Genomic DNA, 19,042 nt, shown 5'->3' with positions numbered 1-19,042 from the left:
AGACATTGTCCCGTGCATGAAACTTTATTCATCACCAGATATTCTGCAATGACATTCATTTTCCTATGTTTACTAGCAAGAATCTGGACTGATGAAATTAAGCACAACGGGTATAGAAGTTTTACAGTTCCGACATTCCGAGGTCCCACAAAAGTGGTATCACCTTAACTAGAAACTAGTGAGCTTGCACGTGCAACGCACATCTCCACGATACATGGTTTTTGAATTTAATTTCTCTATAAGTTATTTATATTACTGTTTTTATCGTTGAATCATTTAAGTAGTTGTCATTGGGTAGCAATGCAAAACTTGCACATGCAACGTATAAAATCCACGAGCACATAAATATATTATAATTAGGTAGCCAAATATTACAACTCGACAGAAATTAGAAGCAATAATTAATTAAAATACAAGTACTCCACAATATTATCCACTATTATTGTACAGAGAAATAGAACAAATCTTGTTGAAAGACCAACAAAATTTTCAAGTATAGAAACTCCATGTTTCCGAATGGAAGGAAGCATTAATACGTACGCGTGATCTAAAAAAAGACACAACCATCCAAATCCTAAACGCCTTGAGCAGCAACTGCTGGTAGTGTTACCAGTGAAATTCTCATGTTGACCTCTGATGAAGTACCTTTAAGCATTGCAGCCTGTGTTGGATTGGTATGTGTGACAGATTCTGGTTCATTTGGACACTGAATTATTGGATAAGTTCATGCTCTGCCATGCCAGGTGAATATGGATAACATTTAGAAAAAAAGGCTGAGAGTTTAAGCACCATCAATTCCACACCCAGCAGTGATACCCAGTTCAGTTCTGCAGCCCTTTCGACTTGTTTTAGCTGTAAAAGTTGAAAGTTCAGTTATAAGCAGTGTTCTTTGGATCTTGTCGAAGCCATGTGCTTCCTTCCGTGGAGATCAGCAATGTTGATGCCTCAGTAGGTGAGCTGAGAGAAAAAAAAACTGTCAGGATCTAAAAGAAACTTACATGAATGAACTCATGTTCCAATGTAACAGTGGATGGATTGAGGGAGCATAATATGCTCTTTGCAACAGAATCTGATAATATGATATGGACAACAATGCGCCTAGTACTCTTTCCAACAGGCAACAGGCACTGAAGTCGAAGTGCTAAAGATTAATAAGTGACTTGACTTCTGAAACCAAGCAATTAACAAACGGATGAAAATTTGCTTCCACATGCTCAAGTCTTAGAAACTCATGCACACCAAAAAGAAAATTGGCGCAAATTTGTGTACATTGCAAGCAAGCCAGAAAACAAGACAGGAGTTTGAGGCATACTTCCTTTAATCAAATACGCAGTATTTCTGAACAACAATAGCGTCCACCATGAGGATGAGACAGAATGGAGGACCTGGTCGCATGCCTCACCGTGAGGATGCGACGGCGGCGGACGTTGACTACATGGCCATGCCCATGTTCCTTGAGACGCAGCTCTTGGTTTTGAACGGCTCCATTGCTACTATTTCAGCCTCATCATCCATGGTGGCCACGGCGGGGCCCCATGCAGCAGATCAGCAGCTCCAAATCTCCCATTGCTCCGGCTTCTAATCATTCTCCTCCTCCTCTTATGTAAACCTGCAGGTTTCAGATTATATCACCTTGTATGAACAAACATTTTAAGCTACAGTTGTAAACAGTAAACATGAAGAAGCACAGCAGGTACCCTGTGTAGAGTTTTGCGTCTTCATAGTTCCATTTCTGGTTGAGCGCCCTCTGAATTTTCCTTTCACTATACAATGACCCTATCTATCATATCTTGAGTTCTTTGTTGAAATTTCCTAACCCCTTTGCTTTTACTTCTTCATAACTACCAAGATCTCAGGAAGGCAACAAACACTAATGTATGTTGGAAGAAAAAAAATACTAAAAAGCATAACAAGGTAAAACTGAATACTACTCTTTCCACTGTTGAATAGGGTGGACCTTCACAAGTGATCACATCCAGGTGCTTCTTGTCTGCAGAAACGAAGCTATAAGGTAAGATAATTAACAACCAGACCCATTCCATATGAAAGTCGCCTGAAAAATTTATTCGCCTGAAAACAGCGCAAATCAGGGATAGACCCCTGTAGCAGATCAACCGTTTTTTGACAATTTGCCCAAGAGTTGCCCTAACGGCAAACCCAGCTAATCTTAAAGCTATTACAAGAGAGCAAAGCATTCCTAAAATCCTGATGCAAGAAGCAAGTTCTGGATCTGTCGACATCAAACTGTCTTCAATCTAAAACAAAAGGCATACCTGTAAATCTTAAACGCCTTGAGCAGCAACTGCTGCAGCAACTGAGCTGAATTGCTGACGGCTACCTGAGTTGTGGTTGGTGCCGATGTCTTGAATTGGGGTGTGCTCTCCATGAGACTCACCTGTAGGAACAGGTCTGCACTGTAATGCTCAAGCAGAGCACAAAAACAAGGGCAAACATAATTCAAATAATAAGAATGCAGGTGACATAATAATTACCTTCGGCCTTGGACATGGGTGTATGTGGTGACATTTCCGTGTCCTTGAGCATAGCAACTGAAGCTTGTTTCTTCTCAAGGGCTTCACGCCGCCTCCTCAGTATAGCATCTCTATTTTGGGCATAATATTCTTTGTTCTTCTGGCTCGCACATGTTTATAAATGCCACAATTTTAGACCTGAACAACATTAGCATCCACTAGCGAAAACAAAAAACTTTGAAACTACGAACTGGCTGCTGATAGTAGTTACCTAAGGATGGAGTACTACCCTCGGGGTTGGTGTTGCTTATATCATGGAATGGTCTCCATGTGGCTCCGTTGTTTTTGGGAGATGACATACTCAAAGTATCTTTACCTGTGACATTGGTGTTGCTTATATCATGAAAAGGGATCCTCGTCGATGCAGTGTAACAATGTTTTTAAATCGACAGTCTAGCACATATGCACAATCAAAAGAGCATGAAAATTCGTTGAAATTATAGACTGACACGTAATGGGAACTCACGGTGTCACGGAATTGAGGATCCGGAAGACTCTGAGCGACGGCTGGTGAGCGGGCGTGGTGGGCAGAGGAGGGGCGCGAGGGGTGGGAGGAGGCGGCGGGGCAGAGGAGGGGCGCGGGGGTGGGAGGCGGCCGCGCAGGAGATCGCGGCGGCAGTGGGGAACTGCTAACCTTGAAGGCGGGCAGCTGCGTGAAGGGCAGCAGTGGGGCGGGTCTGTGACGGCGGCGACTCTATGCAGGGCCGGGATGGCGGCTGGGCGGCCATCGCGGGGTGCGCAGGACGGGTCTGCGAAGGACAGGGCGCGTGATGGAGGCAAGGGGCAGCGGCGCGGGAAGGGCGGCGACCGCGGGGGTCAGAGGCGAAGGGGCCGACTGCCGACGGAGACGGCGGGTCGCGCTGGAGGGCCTGTGCGGCGGCGGCGGGTGGCGACGGAGATGGCCGGGGCAGGGCCGACGGCAGCGGGAGTTGAGAGGGAGGGCAGAGCGCGCGTGGGGCAAGGCGGGCTGAGGGCAGAGCGCGCGCAGGCGAGGCAGGGGCGGCGCCAGCGGTAGTTGAGACGGCAGGGTGGGTGCTGCGGCGAGCGCGCGCGGGCGAGGCGGGCTGAGGCCGACTGGAGAAGGTTGCTGCGGCGGGGCAGTTAGGCTGCGGTGGGAGGAGGCGGCTGGTCTACGAGCCTGCGCAGGCGGCGGTGCCCGCAGGGGAAGGGAAGGAGGAGGAGGCGGCGTCTGCGGCTAGAGAGACGCGGGGCTGACGGGGTGAGGAGAAAAATAGAAAAAAAAAACAATTCGGGAACCAAGCGGCGGGCTGAAACATTCTCCTTCGGGTGGAATTTCAGTCCCAATATGTAATCACTAAACGCACACGGTTAGCTACTAATCTGTGTTTAGTGAGTCTGATTGTGGGGTTATTAGTACTCTGCGTGCGTTTGGTCTGGTGGACGTTGGAATGAACATGTTGGTGCCTTTATAAGTAGTAGAAATAGAGATAGAGATAGACGAGCCCTAAGGACTATTTTAAAAACAAAATTATTTGTCAAAGGAAAGATTCTCGTAATGTCGCTATTTTCTTTTCGTTTTTCTTTTTCTTTACCTTGTTCAATGGTGTGTTTTACCGCTCTTCTCTCAACTTCTTTAGTACTAGTTTATTTTGCTCAAAACAAAAAAGACCAATAGTTTATTTTGCTCAAAACAAAAAAGACTGATAGTTTATACTAATGCGGTACCTTACTAAAGTTTCTGGTTAAGAATATGAGAATCTTCTCAAGATGTACCGACAATACTCTCACAATAGAAGTCATCTCAAGTGCACCGATCAAGCTCTACGTCCTTCAGCATCAATGATAAAAACGAAGCTCCGCTAGGTCAAGAAATCCATGTAGGACGAGCTCCTGATTGGCACTCTTTTAGTGGCATACTTCGTAGGTTAATTTTCTTTTGCTTAAGAATTTGTCTGCATACTTTTGCATGGTACAATTTGAATACGCAGTCATGCTAATTTCAATGTTGCATGTGAGTGGACAGCATAAAAATGTGATTTGGGATCGGGTTATAGATTCATTTCCCTGCAGGTATCCCATTGACAACCAAGCAAACAAAATGTATTTTTAGCTTATTTTGATTTCCACTTGAAATTGAATTGGAGCCGTAATTCCAAAAGAGTTTTCCATATTTGCATTTGCTCCAATCTGTTGGCACCATCACCGTACAATCATTCATTAACCCCCTTCTATACAATTAAGGAAAGATCACAGCTACTACTTATCCAGCAGGAATAACTTAATGTTGAACACGTATATACAAACATGTCATAGCTTGGAACTAATCTGATGCAATGCTAACCTAGCTAAATCCTTCCGCAATATCTTGCCCGCAGCATTTTTTGGTATGGAATCCACAAGGAAAACACGGTGTATTCGCTTATAGTGCACAACCTGCGATACACAACAACCATTAGGGCCGTTTCTACACACCATAGACCATGAAATAGCTGTGTCAAGCCTAGTTTATACCTGCTTAGCCACAAAGTCTTTGATCTGCGCCTCATGCAAGTTGCTACCGGAGCGTCCTACGACAAATGCTAGAGGCAACTCACCAGCTTGATCATCAGGGTATCTGTACAAGAAATGGTTAAAATGCGAGTTTCCATGATGTGTGGTCCAAAGGGAAGATGAGGACCAGAATAATTACACATTCTGGTGTATACTTACCCAACAACTGCAGCTTCATCAATACCTGAGTGTGTCTGAAGCAGGTCCTCCAGTTCTGCAGGAGCAACCTGCATTAATCAAATGCCGTCATTGAAAATGAGTTTACACTAGCAGTACATGGCCTTCCAGCTGAAATGGCAATCAGCAAATTTGAATATAGTAGATACCTGGTAGCCGTTGCACTTAATTAACTCTTTCAGCCGATCAACCATAAAGAGGACTCCTTCTTTGTCAATACTACAAATATCCCCTGTTCTCAACCACCCTTCAGAATCCAAAATCGCGGAGGTAGATTCCTTGTCACCAAGGTAACCTGTACTAATGATTTAAAAGAGATGGGAGTGTTAGTACATTTTATATCCAGTTATCCACTACTAGGTAATAGCAGCAGAAACCCAACATGTGACAAATCTGCTGAATTGGGTGATACTCTGCATTGACAAAATAAGATGCTGAATTGGCAGAAAGCAACAAACATCTAGACTACCAGATTCCGATGCAGAGGCCAGGGCATTCCCCCTTTTCAAGAAAAAAGAAATCTAGACTACCAGATTCTGATGTTGACTTCCAATTCTATCATGTATACAATGGTAAATTGTCTTCATATATTACTGTTCTTTGTATTTTTTTAAAGAATACACAGAAGGCTTGACCAAAGACGTTCTTTAGCTCAAAGGGCAGTCATGGACATTTTACACCAGTTCAGTATTTAGCCTTCTCTGTGTGCCTGACAAATCATGCTTTCACCAAGACAACAAATGCACCATGAAGAGGGTTGTACTTGATTTTTCACTCTAATCAACAATTCAAAATGCAAACACATATCCCATGGACTTTCCTGAATAATAGCTATCTGAAAAATATTGCAGCAAAGTAGCATGGCTGCTGATATGAAAAAGATGGATCACTACCCAAATGCTTTCAACATGATGATGGCCAATACTGTAATCGTTATTGCACGGACAAGATAACTTTGTCGGCCCGTACCTTTCATTACAAAAGGTCCTCGGACCCAAAGCTCGCCTGGCACACCTGGAGACAAAGCAACCCCTGTTCCAGGATCAACAATCTTCGCTTCAGCGCCCCATGAAAGACGCCCCACAGATCCAATTCGCCGACTTTCTTCAACTCCAATGGCACGGCAAAAACCAGCTGTAGTCTCCGTTAGTCCATATCCCTTTTGGAAGTTAAAGTTAACCCATTAGTAGCCATAATGAAGAACACCTTGATTGCTAGGGACAACAGGAGCATCAGTTTTTTTTCCCAAGTTAGGAATCCTCTTATCAGAATAACATGGTAAGGTGCACAGTTGATTGATCACAAGTCAGTAATAATGCAGGCTTCAATTCTTATTTGCCTACTTTAAGAGTGAAAAAATGCAAAGCAGCAGCAACAACGCCAACCTGTGAAACACAGGTGTGGGGAAATTTTTGCGAGAACCGGCGTAAGAGCTCGGTCGAGAGTGATGCGCCGCCACATAGCACCGCCTGCAGCGTTGCCGCGCCAGCAACAACGCTCTCGTCCTTCTCGGCTGCCCGCACGATGGCCAACAGCGCCGGCGGTGCCACGGCTAGCCGCGTTACCCCAAACTTCCCCACCGCGCCCAGCACCACCCTGGCGTCAAACCTCCTCGCCGTGTGCAGCACCAGCGTATGCGCCGCCATTACCGGCCTGAGGCAGAACACGAACCCGTAAACGTGGAAGATCGGCACGGTCAGCATGAGCACATCGGCCGTGGCCGCTGCCGCAGGCGCGACAAGCGATGTCATGAGGTTGCGGTGGGTCAGCACGACGGCCTTGGCGCGGCCGGTGGTGCCGGAAGAGTAGAGTATCGCCGCTGGGTCCGTCTGGCAAATCACATCCGCGTCCGCGACCGAGGCATCGCCTGGTCCTTGCAAGAAGGAGCGGAATCTCGGGGAGTCGAGGAGGACGGCGTTGAGGCTGAGCCCGGGCGGGAGCTTGGCGGCCGTGTCCGAGACGGCGAACGCGACGGAGGGCTTCGAGAGCGCGGCGAGGCGGGCGATCTCCGGCGCGGTTAGGGCCGGATTGGCGGGGGAGACGACGGCGCCGACGGCCATGAGGGCGTAGTAGAGCACGGGGACGTGGAGGCCGGGGGGCGCGAGGACGAAGGCGACGTTGCCGCGGGAGACGCGGAGGTCGGCGCGGAGGGCGGCCGCGAGGGCGCGGACCTGCGCGAGGAAGGCCGCGAAGGGGACGGCCTCGCCGGTGGCGGCGTCGAGGAGGGCGGGGTGGGAGGGGAGCGGGGAGGGGAGGAAGGAGAAGGCGTAGGACGGCAGGGAGAGCGGCTGGGACGGCGGCGGCAGCGGGATGGGGGCGCGGAGGCTGTGGTAGGTCCTCGTGGCGGCGCAGTAGCCGCCGTGGGGATCGACGGCCGCTGTAGACATGGCTGGCTCGTTGTAGAGTGTAGACTGCAGAGGTAGAGCCGACGGTCAATTTAGATTTTTAGTCAAAAATAGATTCCAGAGGCAGCCGCCGCGACCCGCGAGTGGCGATGGGGTGGCCAGGACGTCAGGTGTATACCTGGCTATCCGGCCGGCCCAGCCCGGCACCAACTGAACGGCCTAGCCCGGACACGGCCACCCCAAGCCCGACTATAAAGGAGCCGGGCCGGGCCGGCACGTTAATGTATCTCCTAGGCCCAGGCGCGGCTCCAGGCACAGCTCGGGCCGGTAAGCCCGACGTGCTTTAAAAAAGCTCGAAGGCACACGCGGCCCAGCAGCATGATTGGGCTTATTTTTTGTCCCAGCAGCCTGATAATGGGTCAAAAGTATACTGCTGTGTAATCTAGCACAAGAGCTAACGTGGTTTGGTGGTCAGGATGTGCCATATCGGTTGGGAGGTCTCGGGTTTGATTCTTCCCACCCTTGAATAGGCTTGCACGCACAATCTGGGCAGTTCTTTTGGTTTCCTAGACCCGTTTTTTTTAGGAAAAGACCGTAGGGGATAACCCCTAAAGCCTAGTTTTGTAAACCGGACCGGTGATCAAACCGCTCGAGCATACGGTTCATTGGTTCACGGTCTGACTGGCGGTTCGCTAGTTGAACCGGTTCAACCGGTGGTTCAAATTTATAAAAAAGATAACTTCTGTCCCTAAGCACAACGTGATAACGGCTCTTCTGGCTACTCCGCTGGTCCGCGCGACCCTTTCGCCTACGTCCTGGGATCGAATCCCACCGACGACACCAATTTTTAGACTACAATGACGCGGCCCATGAAAAAACACTAAACAAGGCCCATTTGGCGGTCAGACCGCTCGGACCGTCACCGGTTCACGCGAAAATCGCCGGTTCGACCGAAGAATATCCGGTTCGCTTGCCTGTCCGGTCCAGTGCGCTTAGCAGACCTGCCAGGCCTCCGGTTCCGGTGGTCCGGTCCGGTTTTCAAAACTAGGCCCTAAAGTACGAGAGGTTAGCTACTCTTTCAAACAAACATATCAAGAATTAAGATATATGACTTGAGGCTTAGCAAGCGCACATACCACCCAGTTGCTCCTAGATCCGTTTTTTCGAGAAGCTATCCCTGCAAACTGGAGGACAACTTTCAGCGGAAGCCGCTCCTAGAAGCCGAAAAAACGAGGCATATGTTTGTTTTGATCCACCCGCTAACCAGATTATTGGATATGGCTTCGGTCAAATTTTGTCAAAAAATTGTTTGAAGTATAGTTGGCTAGAGATGTTGTCGTGCTAAATACTACCTAAAATCACGACAAGAATTTAGGATCGGAGAAAATAATTGGTACTTGGCAGCCATCCAAACAAATGTTATTTGGGCCCCATGTTATTTTGGTAAATGACCAAAAATCGGCCCAGTGCATTTTACCACCAAACCAAACTGACATGTATTCGTGAATTGAGACTAACTCAGGTGATCTGGTCCCTTTTGATGAAATTAGGCTATTCTTTCGGTGGTAGGTGACGTACCCATCATCTGTGAGCACAGTTTCTCGAAGATACTCATAAGGGTAGTATGTGCGTTCATAAAGGTGAGTGTACGCACGTGTTTGTACTATCTTTCTAAAAAAGCGCACACAATCTTTTTTGTTGATAAGGACTAGCCAAGCTCGTGCCACTAAGAGGAGGGTTTATCCTACAGCGACGCCTTGTTTGTACAATCCAAATTTTTTCATATACTCTCTCCATTTTAAAATAAGTAATTTGAATTTGTATAGATTCTTATACAAATCGAGGTTATTTATTTCCGCACGGAAGCAGCATTACTTAAAAAAATAAATTGTAATAGGCCATCATGGACCAATGAACACACACACCTCCGTACGCCTAAGAAAGTGGTTTGCACGAAAAAGAAGAGAAGAGAAGCGGTTTACAGGCAAGACCGCAAGAGGAAGGGGCGAACGGAAATTGGTCATCCTGGTTAGCACCCTTCCGTAGCCGGTTTGAAAGCTGAGATAGTTTCTTTCGAACTGGTTTAAGCCGGCTGTCACGTGACCGGAATTAATCCCATTGAATCGTTTATTGAATCGTTTTTGGACCTAGATGTTACAGCAAATTTGCACTAAAACCACGATAAATATTTATGAACGGAGGGAGTACTAGTTTAGGTCGTTATGTGTGCGTTTTCTAAATTGATGGACTTAAATTGTGCTTTGTCTCCAAATTTATGGACCAGTGATGTAATTCACTAATTTTCTTTTCTATGTACTTGAACAATCTGCATTCTTTATCTTTCTTTGAGCCAACCTCAAAATAATGGGGGTCGCGGATTTGGAAGATGTTTTTCTGCCACTGCTTGTCGATCTCTTGGTTAATTTGGTCGATTCTAGACATGCTGTTTGAATAATTTGGTCTATTTCAGACATGTTTCGAGTTCTATAAGACGAACAAATCATGAAAAATATCTCCGCTGAAACACGCTGATGGCTCTTCTTCCTCCTAGGCTTGCGCTCCATGTCCTGCCCCCGTTGCTTTCTGATTGCTTCCCTCAAACCTGCTCCTGTGCGCGAATTGGACTGAGGAGGGAAGTTGCATCAGTGGGCTGGGACCAGGTGCTCGCCTAGTTGATGGAGACTGCCATGCTTGTTGCGCCATTGAAGAACATGGCGGACAGCCTCAACACCGGCGGCGACAACGTCACGACGTCGATGAAGACACGCCAGATGCAGCTCCTCTGCGACAGGTGGCAGCCCCAGCGACCACGCTGCTGTGGTGGCCACTGGCCAGCCACTCCAATTTAACACGCCTCGGTGATCTAGGAGTCGCCTGCAAGGTGTTCGACGTTTAGCCCTGACCCCGACGGCGACCACTTTCATGTCGACAGTGCTTCCTTGCTTCAATGCAGTGTGTTCCCGGCTTCTACAGTGTCCACAGAGGCCCTATGCCTAGGGAATTCTACGCGGGCTCTGTTCGTTATTACCGAGCTGGACTCGCCGACGCCCGCAATGCGTTCGACGCCAGGCCCTGACAATCACACCGACTGCATCCCCACCCCGGCTGTGTTCCAGCTTCAAGAGGGCACGCTCCTTCCAACTCCAGCTCCCGCGAGAGCTCGCCGACACATGCCCCAACGGTGCCCATCATCCCCAATCTTGTCATGGCGACGCCCACGAGGTATTCGATGGAATGCTCCAGCGACAAGGCCAACAAGGTGACCTCCACAGTCGTGCTGGGTGTGGCTCTCACCACCACCAACTGATCTGCACATCAAATCTTGCATAGTTACCATCGACGGCACCAGCTTCGTAATGGTGACGCACGCCGAGTGTTCGATGAAACTCCACGTCCACAGCGATGACAAACCAGCACCAGATGCTACACCAGTTCCTGATCGTCTCGAAGCTAACAAGGCTGCCGTAGGCTATTCGCTAAACATCATCGTCGTGAGCACCGTTTCCACTATGAAGCTGCCGGCGGATGTTCACTATGGGGCTCTTATCATCTAACAGTCCCAGTTCCACAAGCTGCGGCTGCAAACTCCGTGGTATGCAAGCCCGTCGTACCAATGGCCCACGGGTTCCATTGATACGGGACGCGTGGGTCGCCAGTGACAAAGCCCCGCCAGGTTGGCCTCCCGGGAACGATAAGCCCGGAACGCCTGCCCAAGGAAACAGTCCTTGGTGAAACAAAACCAAGGGCCGAAACAGAAGAACCGCCCGGAAACTCTGGTCCCGGGAAGTGGAAGGACCGCCTTCCCGGCAACTGACCGTGTGCGCTAGCCGGGAGGAGGCACTCCAGCAACCCGCGCTCGGGCATGCAGGCAGGGCCCGCAGAACAGTGAAGACAGGACGAGACAGCGGATGCGGTGCATTTAATGCACCGACAGGAGTCACATCAGCAGGGCTAGTTTTGCTCAGCAAGACTAGGGCGACTACTCTACAATTCATTTTTTTCTACCGTGTACATTGGTCTGGGCGCTGCATGGCGCCCAGCGTGGATCAACAATGGTGTAATTTCCGTAGCGATGACACGCGTATAGGAGATGTGTTGCGCTGCATGCATCGGCACCTGTGGTATCCCCTTGTCTATAAAAGGAGGACCAATGCCACCGGTCAAAGGGTTCCGTTCGTTTTTCTAGTCCTAGTAAGAGTCATAGCCAGTAGTAGCAAGGAGTATCACTCCGCTAGGCAGCAAACTCTCTAAGGAGAGCAAGTAGCTCCACGGGATCCCCCCGGGGCACCCTGTAAAACGCACACATATTCGTGAATACAACTTCAAGCAGGACGTAGGGTGTTACACCTCTGGGTGGTCGAACCTGGGTAAATTCACGCGTCGACACTTCGTGTCTTTGGTCACGCCGGCGATCGCCAGAGTAATCGCCTCGCTCTCCACCGAACCAAAAAAGGGGTGCTCGGCATCCCCGGTGCCGGAGATCCGGGCTCCGACATCTGGCGCGCCAGGTAGGGGGCGTGCAGAGAGCTTCGGGTGACCGCCGGCGTCATCGTCTTCACCACCGGCTTCATCATCAGCGACATCCTCCACGACTAGCTCGCCATGCCGCGCAAGAAGGCAGATGAGCCCGGGTCGACTAGCACAACACCCTTGCCATGCGCACTCGATCCCACGACGCCGCACGTGCGTCGCAAGTTCAAGGGGACCAAGGGTCCCCTCCACGGCCGCAGCAGCAACCGCAGCTGCCAACCCCACCTCCTCGGCCGTTGACGGACAACCGACCGAGGGGGCCTGCAGCGCCTAGCGCCGGAGCCAGCCGCACGAGCGACCTTAACGTCGCACGTGCCATCCAGCGAGCCCACTCGCGGGTTGAGGACGCGCAGTGACGGCTGCGCCACGACCACAGCGCGTCGCGTGCGGCGCCAACGGAGTCTCGGCCCTCACATCCGAGGGCACCAGGCGACCGGGCGGAGGGCAGCCGGTCAGAGAACTGGCAGCCTCCCGCCCAAACCCTGGCAGAAGCCATCATTGCGGCACGTGTCATGGTGCGCTACGAGCCACCGCAAGGCACGCCAGCGCATGACCTGTGGAGTGCGGAGCTGGACGCGCTCCTCGCGCTCGCCGCCCAACAGCGCAAGGTGAGGGTGGCCCGGCCGGTTCGAGCCGGGGACAGAACTCGGGACGCGGAAACGCGCCCCGCGTCTCGGGGCATGGAGAGCACCCTCCCCCATCGGGAGAGCAAGGAGATGAGGATCCTGAGGGATACTCGGACTCATCACCGACCGTCACGCCAGGTGACGCCCGAACGTCGGCGGTTGCCAGCAGGGTCCTGAACGCCCGCCAGCAGGAAGATCTCTGCCAGCGGTTGCAGCGCCGGCGCCGGCGCGAGGCATAGCGCCAGCGTCCAGAGGAGCAGGAAGACGCTCCCATGGGCGCCGATGACGGCTGCGCCGCGTTCACTCGCGAGCTGCGCCGGGTGACATGGCCCCGCAAGTTCCGAGCGCCAACACTCGGAACATACGACGGGACCGTGAATCCCAAGGACTTCCTACTGACCTACACGTTGGGCATGCACGCTATCGGTGCCGACGACAAGGTCAGGGCCAATTGGTTCCTGATGGTCCTCAAAGGATCAGCGAGGACTTGGTTGCTCAACCTGCCCGCTGGGTCCATAGCCTTCTGGGCTGACCTGCGCGAGCAGTTTGTGAACGCGTTGCAGGGCGGCTACAAGCGCCCGGGAACCATGGCGGAACTGCACAAGGTAGTGGAGAAGCCGGGAGAGACGTTGCGGAACTTTCCCAACAGGTTCTCCAACCTCTCCTACTCCATCCCAGAGGCGGAAGCGGCCGCCATCATCAACACGTATGCCATCAACGTCCGCGACCCGAAGATGTGTGACAAGCTGAACACTCACCGGATCCGGACCACAAGGGATCTCTACGCTCTCACGCACAAGTGTGCGATGGCCGAGGAAGGGCGCTTAGCGCCTGAGCTCGCCGCCAAGGCGGTGGCAAACCCACCCGAGGGCTCCGGGAAGAAGAGCTCGCAGAAACGCGGCGGGAAGCAAGTGCTTGCCGCGGAACCGGGGGCTCTCCAGAGGCCCACCAAGAAGGCGACGTCGGCGGAAGCATCGGGTAGCAAGCCGGCGGTGGTCGCACGCTGCCCTATCCGCACCAACGCCACCCACGACGCGCAGGACTGCCGCACTCTCCAGACCATCAAGGAGAAGCGCGAGCAGCGCCACGAGTAGCGCCGCACTGCCGTGGTTTGCTTCAACTGAGGGGACATCGGGCACCTCTCCCGAGACTGCCCGAACAACCCTCGCAACGGAGCGGGCCGGGGCGCAGCCGGCGGCGACAAGGGAGAACCCGCGGGGAGTCGCGGTCAAGCCCGTGGTGGCAAGGACCGGCCTCCCCGGGGACGCGACAAGCCTCGCACTGAGCAGCGCGAGGATGACTGCAGCGACGATGCCGACGAGCCCGGCTTCCAGGAGCCCCGTGATGTCACCTGCATCCACGGGGGAGCGTATGCTCTCACATCTCACGCTGCCGTGAAGCGGCTTACGCGTGAGGTCTGCGCCCTCCTCCCTAGCGTGGAGGTGCAGCAGCCGTTGAGGTGGTCGCATGTGCCGATCACCTTCAACTCGGACGATCACCCGATTCGTCCCTTGGGATCAGGGGTACTCCCCCTCGTGGTGTCGCCAATCATAAACAACATGACAGTGACCAAGGTACTGGTGGACAACGGGGCGAGCCTCAACCTCCTGTTTGCCAAGCAGGTGGAGAAGCTTCAGCAGCCCCTGGAGCAGATGAAGCCCACCGACCCGTTCCGGGGAATCAACCCCGGACTGGTGCAGCACATGGGGCGAATTACGATCTCGGTGACCTTCGGATCCCGAGAGGCATTTCGGACTGAGCACATCGTTTTCGATGTAGCTCACACCCCGTTGCCGTACAACGGGATTATTGGTCGGCCAGCGCTGATCAAGTTCATGGCGTCAACCCATTGCGCCTACGGCGTGATGACGATGCCGTCAACATACGGCGTACTCTCCATCAAGTGCGACCTGAAGGACGCTGCTTGGTGCGTGGGCGCGGTCGCGAAGGCCTCCTTAGTGGCGGATCCCGACGACTACGACGTTGCCGGGAACGAGGATCCACTTGCGGGTGAACAACCCGCATAGAAGAAGGCACGAGCCGCTCCCGGACAGGACACCGGGGGCAGCTGCAGCTCCAGCCCGCGTGTTAGCAAGGGCGCGAAGCTGAAGGAGGAGGGCACCAAGGTCAAGAAGGTGCCCCTGCATGCCCGCAACGAGGCATGCACCGTCTCCATCGGTGAGAGCCTCGGTGACAAATAGGAAATCGCCCTCGTCGCCTTCTTCCGGGAGAACTCTGACGTGTTCGCTTGGGAGCCGTCAGATCTTCCCGGAGTTCCCAGGGAGGTGATCAAGCATCGGCTGGCGTTGCGGCCAGACGCGCGGCCCGTCAAGCAGAAAGTTCGCCGGCAAGCGCATGAACGCAAGGACTTCATCTAGCAGGAAGTGGAGAAGCTCAAGAACGTCGGGGCAATCAGGGAAGTGTTGCACCCTACTTCGTTAGCAAATCCTGTTGTAGTCCCTAAGGCTGGAAATAAATTGCGCATGTGTGTAGATTTACTGATATGAATCGTGCATGTCCTAAGGACCCCTTCCCTGTACCTCGAATCGATCAAATAGTAGATTTTACAGCAGGTTGTGAGTCTTTGTGCTTTCTGAATGCCTTCTCCGGCTACCATCAGATTAAGATGGCGGTCGAAGATGAGGAGAAAATAAATTTTTGCACATGCCTAATCATTTTGATATGACCTCCCATATTGGTGTTGATTATTTGCCAAATAGTTATTTACATGATTGTTTGAATATTGGTGCTTTGACTTGCTCTAAATTTCAGCATATTGTAGTAACTAATTTGAGCATTATTAATTATTATTCTCCAGTATCGGGATGGTATAATGGTGAGCCGTGCAAAAAAAATACATGAAATTGTTTCCCATATATATGCAAAAAATATTGTCAATCTTCTTGCTGAAATATTATTCATGATGATACTTTGACTAATCATCTCACGAGATTTTGTTATAAGACATTACTTTTGCAAGAAAGGAGACGCTCTAAGATGGATATACATATACCATGCACACACTTTGTCTATTTTGTCAGTCTTTTTTCAGCATAAACGATGCCGAGGACAGCTTTTCTTTCAAGAAAAGGAGGATGATATGGACATGCTGACCATGGATACAACCTTGACTCCCCTCAATTATAGATTATTCGACAACATACACAGTCAGGTGAAATCAAATAATAATTGTTTTCAATGTCATATGTATGAAGAGGCGGAGCTACTATCTTGTGTCATCTTATTATGTAGGCATCTTATTGAACTCTACAAGTCTAAATTAAAGATGAAGTGTGATAGCCTGTAAAGGGAGATTCAAAGTGAAGCCTATCAATTCTACTTTCCAACAAATCAAACGACACATGATTCGGAGCTTGCTAGAGAAAGATATCACGAATTAAAGTTGAATCCGATTCGGGTCCAAGCTGTTAGAAAACCCAAATTTGTTTTAATCACACAGGCCGCATCCGGAGTCCAAATCAAGCATACAACTACTTGTTGGAAAGGTAATTACAAGACCTTTGCAACGCATCTGGCCCCACAAGGCGATTCGACACGTGCTGATCGTGGAGGACAAAACAAGCAGACGGATCTGTTTTTCAGTTTCCAAATGAGTTGTAGTTTGTTAGGAAAGTTAGAGATAGACTTGGATTTCGGCCTCCTTACTCAAGGTGGACGAAAATCTCTCTCCCTCCTCCTTTATATACCCCACTAGCCCCCCAATGGAGACTTGGGTTTTGTTTAGTTAAAAGTTAGCCATCGCTACTACTTCGTGTAATCGTGTGTCGGTTAGACCACCTGTTTTACCGCTTTCGGAACCCCAACTTACCGTCTCGTTGAGACATTGGTTTGATATAGTATACTCACAATTTCAGATTGCATCCGCTATTTATCTTGTTCTTCCTTGTTCTTCGATTGCTTGTAGGAACAAAGACCTTCGTGGTCATGTTGATCGTGCCCCCGCGTGATCAATAACCTTCTGAAGTTGGTGTATCGATTGCTAAGACGCTGCCTTCTAGACCATAGTCGGATCGTCAACGTCACCTCCTACCAAAATTGAGAGTTATCAATCTCATCGAAAGATCGGGCCACCCCGAGCCATATCAGCTTCTCTGGCGGCCTCCTCACCAGCGGCTTCAGCTTCATCGACCTTGCCCAGCATCCGCGCCACCCTCTCGTCGACCACGCCCTGCACCGCTTCCCGGTGGGTCTTGGCCTCTTCTTCGTCTGACCAGGCGTCGAAGACCGATTCGAACGGGAAGTTGGGGTGGGCGGAGTGGACCCGGGTAAGGATTTGCCCGGCTACCTGCTCAGCTGCAAGGCCGACCTGCCGGACCCCGAAGGCCGTGACGCAGTTCTGCAGGCCGTTCAGCCGGCCAACGAAGTCTGCGAAGAAGGAGGTGAAGGCTTTCGCCCTGTTGAAGGAGGTCACCGGGATGTCGAACCCATGCATCGCCTCCACCGCCGAGTCCGCCAGCTTCTTCAGCCTGGCTACCTCCGCCATCCTGCGGGCCCACAGCTCGGTGTACGCGCCGCGAGCCTCCTGGGCCTGCAACTTATGCTCGCGGCACTTGGACTTCAGCCTGCCGATCTCGGACGCCTTCTTTGTGTTGTCCTCATCGACGGGCCAGAGTTGCTGCCTTGCCATGTCAAGCTCCCCCTGAAGGGACGAGCTTGCATCCTGGGCGGCCTTGAGCTGCCCCGCAAGCTCGCGCTCCCGGGAGCGAGCCTGGTCCTGCAGCTCCTTCCCCCGGCGCACCGAGGCTTCGGTTGCTGTTGCAGCCGCTGTCTCCAGCTCTCCAACCTTGCGGCGGAGGCGCTGGATCTCCAGGGAGTAGTTGGACAGTAAGTCTGTCTTCTCCCGGAGACGCCCCTGGAACAAGTCTAGAGCCACCTGGTGCTCCTCCTCGCTCTTGGCATGCGTGGTCTTCACCAGTTCGAGCTCCCGTTGGTGCTCTTGCTGGAGGTCCCACAGCTGCCGGAGGACTTCAGCCTACGGCACGCCTTGCACGGCAGGCGCCGCCCTAGCTTGCTGCGCCTGCTGGAGCTCCCTACGGAGCTGTTGCAGCTCAGTGCGATGCTCCTCCGCCTCCCGTCGCGCTGCGCCCAGTTCCGCCACCACGCGGGCGTGGTGCTGCTGCGTGTCGTTGAAGAAATCGACGAACATCCGCTGCTGCTGCTTGATGTTGCCGATCACTTGGTGGCCTTGCTGGAACACGCTGGGGTCGAAAGTAATCCGACCCCATGACCGCCCGACGAGCTCCCCTGCTCCCAGGTTGAAGGCGGCTCCGGTGGAGGACGAGGACCCCGCCGCATCCCGAGTGCGCCTCAGGATTCGGCGACACGCCTCCGGCTTGGCTGAGCCCCACAGCTCCTTGCCCGTCCAGAGGGGCGGGCTGGGGGCTCGGGGGCATCTCCAGGGCGCTGCTGTTTGCTTCGGTTGGCAGAGCCTGCCCCATGTCACTTGCCGCAGGTGGCGCCGTCTGCGTGGCGTCACCTGCAGCAGGCTCCGGCGGAGGCAACCTCCCCCGAAGTATCGTCCTCGACCTCGCCGATGAGGTCGATTACCCGCCCTCGATGGGCGCGGGCGCAGCCGTAGCATCCCCGGCAACTGCACGAAGAACACTTGCGTCAGCCTAGGAGGTGGCGCGGGTAAGTGAGAGGAATCTTGGAGCTTGCACGTACCTGCCGTCGGGCAGGCTCCCTGCGAGCTCGAATCGGGGACCCTTGTGTCCCCAGCGGCAGCTGCCGCCGTAGTGACAGCCGCGTCAGCGGCGTCCTAGTCACGGCCGCCCGACGCCGGGCGGGGCTTCTTGGTTGGGGCCGCCGATGAAGTGCTGGCCTGCCTCCTCTTCCTCGAGGACCTGGAAAGTGTAAAAGCAAGCTAAGCAGTCATGTAAAATTCGTAAAATCCAGAGTGTTCAGAACAATGTCGAAGTCACCCCGCTGGTTTGAGCTTGAGCACCCTGTCCGCCAGGATGCTCCTCGCAGGGGGGCCGCTTCATGCGGGGGGAACGGCGGAGCTGCCTGGGTAGCCGGAGCGGCTGCTGCAGCCGCACCGCTGCCGCCAAAGGCCCCAGTCCCCGCATCGGCGTGAGGCTCCTGAGGCTGCGGGCTGGCCTCCTGCCTGCTCGCCCGCTCCGCCGCAGACCGCCTCACCCAGGGGACGTCATCTTCCTTGTCGTCCTCCTCCGGCGTGACCCCGCTGGCTTACGGGGGGACGACCCCGCTGGCTGTCGGGGGAGCGCTGTCGTCGTCGGAGTCTCCCCCGACGCCCAGCGAGGAGTCGTCGGAGTCCGAGTCCTCCGGCCTGGTGGAGCCT

General features: G+C 52.6%; 1 protein-coding gene and 1 long non-coding RNA gene across 5 annotated transcripts; both read right to left on the bottom strand.

Moving 5' to 3' along the window:
• Positions 1-418: 418 nt before the first annotated feature.
• LOC104584561 lies at positions 419-3,087 on the bottom strand. Of its 4 annotated transcripts, none has more exons than XR_732321.3 (7): positions 2,998-3,087; positions 2,743-2,847; positions 2,493-2,669; positions 2,274-2,395; positions 1,698-1,990; positions 1,313-1,609; positions 419-957 (listed from the first exon to the last, which is right to left on the bottom strand). It is a non-coding gene; the product is annotated as an uncharacterized LOC104584561 (long non-coding RNA). The 4 variants fall into 4 exon arrangements; XR_732322.3 differs by having other exon boundaries at positions 420-957; positions 2,274-2,409; positions 2,493-2,631; XR_732320.3 differs by having other exon boundaries at positions 421-957; positions 2,493-2,631.
• A 1,532-nt stretch (positions 3,088-4,619) lies between these two features.
• LOC100831384 (4-coumarate--CoA ligase-like 7) lies at positions 4,620-7,662 on the bottom strand. Its single transcript, XM_003577554.4, has 6 exons — positions 6,605-7,662; positions 6,189-6,378; positions 5,369-5,514; positions 5,202-5,269; positions 5,004-5,106; positions 4,620-4,925 (listed from the first exon to the last, which is right to left on the bottom strand). The coding sequence occupies exons 1-6, from the start codon at positions 7,604-7,606 to the stop codon at positions 4,800-4,802; spliced, it is 1,635 nt and encodes a 544-aa protein (XP_003577602.1). The 5' UTR covers positions 7,607-7,662; the 3' UTR covers positions 4,620-4,799.
• Between the last annotated feature and the right edge of the window lie 11,380 nt (positions 7,663-19,042).

This window comes from Brachypodium distachyon, chromosome 4 (genome assembly GCF_000005505.3).
Source record: "Brachypodium distachyon strain Bd21 chromosome 4, Brachypodium_distachyon_v3.0, whole genome shotgun sequence".
In the NCBI taxonomy this organism is placed as follows: domain Eukaryota; kingdom Viridiplantae; phylum Streptophyta; class Magnoliopsida; order Poales; family Poaceae; genus Brachypodium; species Brachypodium distachyon.
Note: the sequence above shows the minus strand (reverse complement) of the source record. Positions and strands in the feature narration are given on the sequence as shown.

Excerpts from the sequence above, each read along its gene's own strand:
- LOC100831384 (XM_003577554.4), bottom strand. The coding sequence starts at position 7,606 with ATGTCTACAGCGGCCGTCGATCCCCACGGCGGCTACTGCGCCGCCACG. Across the intron at positions 5,270-5,368 it reads TTAAGTGCAACGGCTACCAG|GTTGCTCCTGCAGAACTGGA; the intron begins GTATCTACTATA and ends TGATTAATGCAG. Across the intron at positions 4,926-5,003 it reads AAGACTTTGTGGCTAAGCAG|GTTGTGCACTATAAGCGAAT; the intron begins GTATAAACTAGG and ends TGTGTATCGCAG.